This window comes from Zerene cesonia, unplaced genomic scaffold, assembly GCF_012273895.1.
Source record: "Zerene cesonia ecotype Mississippi unplaced genomic scaffold, Zerene_cesonia_1.1 Zces_u002, whole genome shotgun sequence".
In the NCBI taxonomy this organism is placed as follows: domain Eukaryota; kingdom Metazoa; phylum Arthropoda; class Insecta; order Lepidoptera; family Pieridae; genus Zerene; species Zerene cesonia.
Genome location: NW_024045132.1, coordinates 1,102,359 through 1,110,011, shown reverse-complemented (window position 1 = coordinate 1,110,011; position 7,653 = coordinate 1,102,359). Strand labels below are relative to the sequence as shown.

Genomic DNA, 7,653 nt, shown 5'->3' with positions numbered 1-7,653 from the left:
GATTTGCATTACCTACCTAATTGAAGATTGTTTCTTTGGACACCAAAATGTATCTGATTACTTATTAAAAAAATCCACTCATTAGACAAAGTGAAGCACATTAGCTTTCCTCACCTTATATTATATTACCGTAAACTGGAAATAGGAAACTGAGGACATTACATACGGCTCCTACCAATTTGGTAGTAGTCTAAATATGTAGCTCTGAATAATGATAATATCTGAAACACCTCTAGTTTTTTGTAAGGTTTCTAGGTCCACTCAAATCTGTGATATAAACAAATATAAACAAAATCTGTATATAAACAAATGTCTTGATAACGTTGTAGGGTTCGCAAAAAATTTGATCGCCACGCACGCCGTTTGCGGGCAACAAATAAATTGAATTTTGAGTGTCTAATTTCCGACCTGATAATGCAAATGTAACTTTATATCCTTTTGACTTTTGTGGTTGACGCCAATGATTTTTGTGACTGAGTTATCACTGTTATACGATATGTTACATGCCTTTATCATAAACAAAAAACAAGAACACAAATACAGATTATCCAAAGCATTATGAATATGTGTTACCTACTACATCGCAACATTGTGTATACAAATATAATGAGAATACACATCAAACTCTTTAGTAGAATATTAGTTTTAACCTGCATGTGACTAATTACATAGGAAAGTTGCTTATGTATTGTGACAACATTTTCGATGGAATCGAACTTAAACAACATAAAACCACGTGATTGTAACGGTCCGTTGACGGATTTAATATTTATCAGTCGCTCATAGGAGGGCTGCGTCCCTGCAGTGGGTACAAATATGGATATTTGTTACATATGATTATTAATAACAGTGTTGTTATAGTAAGATTCTGATATTTAATCTATGAAATCTAGATTAGTCGGAAACTACAGAAGCATACAAAAAATAGGTCCACTATTCATTAAACTAGATCGCCGTTATTTTGTAATAGGTAAGAGTACTATGATTTCGATGTGTGTGATCCAGGAAACGAGAGGTCTTTGGCTCCCTACGGAATGCGTGCGTGGGCGCAGCTCCCATGAACTCCGGCTTTCCATTGATTTAACGAACGCTATCTTATCTCCCAATAAGCTTAATACCCTCTGTTTACACTCACAGTGAATTTGTCACAATTGTTATGAAACAAATTCACCTAACACATTAAATAAAAACGTTGTCTTAAAAGTATATATTTGTTTCTTTAAATGGTTATACTAAACGCGAAAACCATCACTGTAATTTAGAATTGAATTATATTTTTCATAACAGACAAGCAAAAGAAGTATAATATTTAACAACCAATTAGCCGTGCATAAAAACGCAATAACTCCATTATGTAACAAGTACCAAGAAAAATTGCATGCGAAATAAACTATTCATATAATAATAATCAACTATTCATATAAAACAATACTCGATTTATAACGACCTTAATGAAAGAATAAATGTTACACGCTTATTGGCATTACTTATGCATGATGCCGATAGATGGCGGTAGTGGGTCAGCAAGGTTTCTTAGATGTCGCCTTTGTGATGTTCCGCTACAAACAACTACCGCAAAAATATATATATATAAATATAAGATGATACTCCTGTCCTTTATCGGATTCCGAGTTATAAAATATTCATTAATCCTACTTACTAGGTTCCTACTTCTTTAACTTTAGATACATCTAATTCACTACCAAGTGCCAGTGTGATTTTCGATCGTGGATATTTTACACGAAATGTACTATATACTAAATAGTAAATCAACTGTATACAAACTTAGTGATTAAAAATGCTTCTTTTAGTATACCGTTGCTAGGGGGTTTCGGGGGCGATAATTCGATATAGCAAGGAATCTTTTTTAGAAAATGTCATATTCGTGTTTTATTCGTGTTTTATCGACTTAAACTTACTTTTTTAACAAATAGGAGGCGTTTGAGTAGTCCCAATTTATTATGATTCTTCCTGACATCTATTGGCGAATAATAATACTATAAATGCGAACGTTTGTGAGGATGGATGCATATGTATGTGTGCGTCTGTTACTCTTTCACGCAAAAACTGCTGAACCGATTGCAATGAAATTTGCTTCGTAGATAGCTGGACAACTGAAATAACACATAGGCACTTTTTATACCGATATTCCTACGGGATACGGACTTACGCGGTTTCGACCGCGGGTCACAGCTAGTTATTTTATATTGAAACAAGCTGCACCCGGCAAACGCTGTTCTGCCTTACTCTGATCATTTAGAGGTATGAAAAATAGATGTTGGCCGATTCTCATAGATACCGGATAAGCACAAAAAATTTCATCAAAATCAATCAAGCCGTTTCGGAGGAGTATGGCAACGAAAACTGTGACACGAGAATTTTATATATTAGAGATAAGAATCCCCTCAATCTATAATCTCTTAAATGATCTGAAATCGAACAAATCTTTGTATATATGTAATGAAATTCATTACAAAGATTTGATGTATAACGTGCAAAAATATATATAAATCAAACGTATGCACCTTTTAATATTCCCTTACGGCTAATATAAGTATAAATATTATAAAATAAAAGAATGACATTGCGTCAATAATGAATAACGACTGCCTCATTTAGGCGAATCACTGTTCTGGGATTTGTCAGAAAAAGTATCATTTTCTTCACTCAGTTTTATTAGGCAGATAACACTCAAAATCCTTAAATAAAAAAAATATTGAGTTCTCTGCCTAAGGCAGTTCCTATAGAGCCTTTAGATGTGTTATAACTTTTATGAATAATACCGTAATTTTTTAAACTAAAACCTCACATAAATATAACAATATGTTATATATATATCGGGTACTTGCAGTGAAGTTTCGAATGCGATGATAGTTGGAATTATATCAATATTCCTTCGATTATTTGATATCTGGTTAAAATCTTAATAGAATTTATGAAAGGCTTAGAATATCTTAATAGACTTGTCAGTCCTCATTTGAAATTGATTATACTCTTCGAAGTTATACGATGCTATGGAATCTACTTCATAATCAAGGACAAATCCAGGTCATTAAGCTAGGTCTAGGTCAGCCTGGTACTGATAATTTTTATAAGGTTATTGATAAGTTAAGTAACTACATGAAACATATGTTGTTATCATTAGTTTATTGTAATTAAAACACCTTGTTATTATTGTTATGAATCTTGGCTGATTGGGATACCACTAATTGGGTTGATATATTTTTTACGACAAAATAAATACATCTAACAACAAACAATTATTGAAATTAAAATATTTTCAGCCGTTTTTGAGTTGTGTTTTGTTACTAACACCATTTTCTTTTAAATACATATAATCAATATCAATATCAATATGGGATAGGAAGTATTCTATCTGTCTGTTTGTTTTGACAAAATAATACAAACTGAAAATAACTTTATTTTGCGTTTATAAATACACTCTCTAACTAAAATTTAGTTTAAATCTACACGAAGACAATCCTAACTGTACCATAATTAACTGCCACCTCTGACTACCCGCCCTTGACTTTGAATTGTGGCCAAAACTGAATTCCAATGACGAAAGAGACATGCCTAAAATATAATGAACAATACAATACTGTTAAAGATAATAGTCGTAAATTACGTTCACAAGACATCGCTTTCATTACCAATAAAACATGGCCGCAACGACTGAAGGATATTAAAACGCTATTAATAAAATTTGCACCTTTTTATGAACACCAGTTGCGGGTAATAACACCAAATCGTATAGCGTGTACTCTCATAATAACGATTCCTTTCAATAGTAATGTTAAAACAATAACTTTTATGTCTTAATCATCTTTGAAAGACTTAATTATAATAATATCTACACTGTAAGTTAGTATTTTAAATAAATACCTGCGAAATACTTAACCGTTTTCCGGTATAATATGTTTTACTAGTCATATTGAGCCTGAGTATGGAGAAATACTACCGGCAACCCGCCCTCACTCCGCTTCGGCTACTTTTTTATATTTTGCAAAATGCTTCCAAAAATGAATCTGTCAAATTATTTTAATCTCAAATACAAGATCTTACGGCTCAAATTATGATTTCATGATATGCAGAACATGCACAGATCATCACTGGATACATTATCGAAATTTGCTCGAGTATATTTCGAGATATTGATATGTTGTAACTGATAAAACTTTATCATCGGCGTCCTCTGTGCAGAAGAGAGCAGTCTGTTATATCTCTTAAGATGAAAACAATTCTACCGATACTGCTTGGTAACGTATATTTATAATTTTTTTTTCTGATTCCATTCCAGTAAGCACCATGGAAGTATTATGTCCAAAACATGCGTTTTTAGTATCAATAATATAAAGTAATATATTATTTATTACTAGCGATCTATCAACACTTAGCTAATTGAAAAAGTGTGTTTCAATAATGAAGTGTCAATCAATTACTGACTTGTAAAGCATTCCAATATTTTTTCAGGTCTTTCCATTACATCTTTACCATGCGTGCTATCGGATACAAATGCATTAGAGCGAATAGTTAACGGGTACATAGCAGATATAACAGAGGTGCCTTATCAAGCGGCGTTGAGGCGAAAAACTAGTGTCGGCTGGAGCCATTCGTGTGGCGCCGTTGTGATATCTTCCAGGAGCGTGTTGACTGCAGCGCACTGCATCTATACGTATGTTAATGTAACCGTTACTAAGAGACTAATAGATATACAAAATACACTCAAAATTTATTTGCATTTGAAATTATGTTTTATGTAAAAAAAGAACAAACGAATTGTTGATGTCCCCGGTGAAACATGTAATTCATATGGGAATTTCCCTTGCTTACCTGGGCGGGCGGAAAACTAGTTTTAGAATAAATGCTTTGAAATTACGACCGGTTTCGAAGAACCATCATCGATAAGTAGGTCAGTTTTAAAAAGTCAAATATAAACTAGTGGAACTAGTGATCGTATTTCATTTTCATAATCTAATGTTATTTACCACGATTGTTTAATTCTTTGATTCCGTATTAGTTTCCACCTTCAGTTAACTGGATTAAGTTCTTAGTTGTTTCTTCTATTTTATTGTGGACTTGGAAATTGATTATTTTCTACCTTGCCTGTTTTCAGTTTTGAAAACAGCACTACCAAATTGCAAGTAGCTGTTGGCACTACAAAGAAAACTGGTGGGACATCGTATAACGTCTCCCAATTGTTCTATCACGAACTGTATTCATCAGTGACTCTGGAAAACGACATAGGAGTGGTAGCTGTGGAAAGAAAAATTAAATTCAATGAAAACGTGAAAGCAATTAGTATAGCTATTTCAGCTCTTCACATTCCAGCGGGTATTCAGGCTATTGTTTCAGGGTTTGGGAGCACTGAGGTAACCAACAATTTATTTTGTTTTATTCTCAAATACTATATTATAATACCCAAGGTATACTGTCATTTTTTGCACAGGAACTTATAAATCAACTAGAAATTGAATATATATATATTTCAAGATAAGTCAGTTTGTCATAACATTTTCCATAAAGTCTCTTAAATAATTTAGAATCTATCTCTTTAGGTAGCAGCTATCGAACAGAAAAATTTATCACCCAAATAGATAGAATTGGTTTACACGATGAAAAAGGGACTCCTCTTTAAACATTACGTGAAGGAAGTTTAACCATTAATTTCCCATATGTAATAATAGAATTTATTTCTTTTTTCATGCCAGAGCGGGCAACTGCGCTGGTGGTTCGACTAATGGTGAGCGATCACCAGCACCCATGAACATTCGCAGAGGTAATAGTGCAAACGAAACACAAGTTAGCATGCTACGATTTCTCGCCGGTTTTCTGCCGTACCGTACTTCCCCGGTGAGAACTGACCCATTGCGTGCCAAAGGGTGCTCGCCTCCCACATTAAAATCATTTATCTCCTTTTGTTACTTTCAGTTCGAAGGCCAGTCGTCATCTGATCTTAGAGCAGCTGTAGTGGACATAGTTTCACAAGAAGTTTGTGTCCGCGCGTATCGGAGAATTGGCAATATCACACCAGGGATGATATGTGCAGCTGGGAAGGACCCACCCCGAGATGCTTGTCAAGGAGACTCGGGAGGACCTCTCGTGGTGGGCAACACGTTGATAGGTATCGTCTCCTGGGGTGAAGGTTGCGCTAATACCACCTACCCAGGTGTATACACTCGTGTGTCTGTGTATAATGATTGGATTCATGAGCAATTGAGTCGAATTGTATAGTCCTGTTTTCTGTTTTTTAGCCTATTGGAACCTATTTTATATCATTGGTACATTTATATGATTATTGATATAAATGCGTTTACTTAATGTATTATCCGCTCTTTAATTTAAAATAATGTAACAATTGTTACTTTTTAATTTTCAAATTAATGATTGGGTGTTCGATGAAAATGTTCTAAATAATACATGACTTGAATTTTACACGATGTTTCTTTGAATTCTAACGACCATTATTCAATATTTTTTTAATGCCGGTATGTCCTTGTTTGTGATTATAAAAAAATATAAATGTGATTATAATTTAGTGTAGATTATGGTTATATATATACCGTTAGAAATTTATCAATTCTCTTACTTATGATAAATCTAATTGTATAAGTTCGTATTAAAGAAAAATTCTTTAATATTTTGTAGCACCTATATTGCTGAAAAAAATGAGCGATAGATAACATCTTTTATCTAAAATATAACAAAATAAATTCAATTATTTAAGCCTATTAAAGAAATAAAAAAAAATAAGTTTATTGTGTTGTACGATTGATATGCAAATTTTGAAAGATAATTACTTTATGTTGACTTCAATGTAACAGGGAAACATAATTGATGGCTTCGATAAAGACGTATATACAGTACCCTATTCCAATGAAGGGTTATTCTTCTAGTAAAACAAATATCGTATCAATTAGAGAAGTTGTCAAAAACCAAGCCGCGCGGCGCCGTGCAAATGCGACAATCTAATTAACATACAAACAACTTTCTACTGGGAAATAACTCGCTGATACATTACCCAAAATAGTGTCATTGACTTTCGAATTACCGTCTGATAACGAAGGAATTCGTTCATTTAATGTAATACAAAATACGCAAACATAAGCGCATAGAAATAGACCAGCCTTGCGTTCGTTCTAGGAAGTGTAGGCGGAGTCTGCACAAAAATAAATATTCAATTCATTCAGCGCTTTTGACAATGATATGTGATTGATAATTTAACAGTGTTTAACTAAAATTCTTCGTTGTTTATGTCATCTAGCGATATATTTACTGTTGATAGGTGAATGAACTTTGTGCCAACGCTTCACCGTTTTGTTTTTAGTTATCCTTTTATTTGAGTTTTGATATTAAGAAATACCGATAATTTTTTTGGATGAGTGCGACAGAATTTTAAGTTTCTCTATGTTTGTAAAATTATGTAATTTTTTTATAATGATCATCAGTTAAATTAGATAAATATTTTACAGTGTATGAGTTAGATATCCAAGCAAGACGAGAATCCGGGATCCTCAAAACATAAGACAGATCTTCAGTAAGAGCGAGGTAATTTCCCCGGTCGAGTTTGACCCAATTTATTTATTTATTTATTATACTTTATTGCTCTGGAAAAATTACAAATTGAGACTTATTCTAGGTGACATTATTACA

The 7,653-nt window shown here is 33.2% G+C and overlaps 1 protein-coding gene across 1 annotated transcript; it reads left to right on the top strand.

The window, feature by feature from the left end:
* Positions 1–4,231: 4,231 nt before the first annotated feature.
* LOC119838276 (trypsin-1-like) lies at positions 4,232–6,344 on the top strand. The gene is made up of 4 exons (XM_038364144.1): positions 4,232–4,259; positions 4,474–4,675; positions 5,117–5,372; positions 5,932–6,344. The coding sequence occupies exons 1-4, from the start codon at positions 4,232–4,234 to the stop codon at positions 6,232–6,234; spliced, it is 789 nt and encodes a 262-aa protein (XP_038220072.1). The 3' UTR covers positions 6,235–6,344.
* The last annotated feature ends 1,309 nt before the right edge of the window (positions 6,345–7,653 follow it).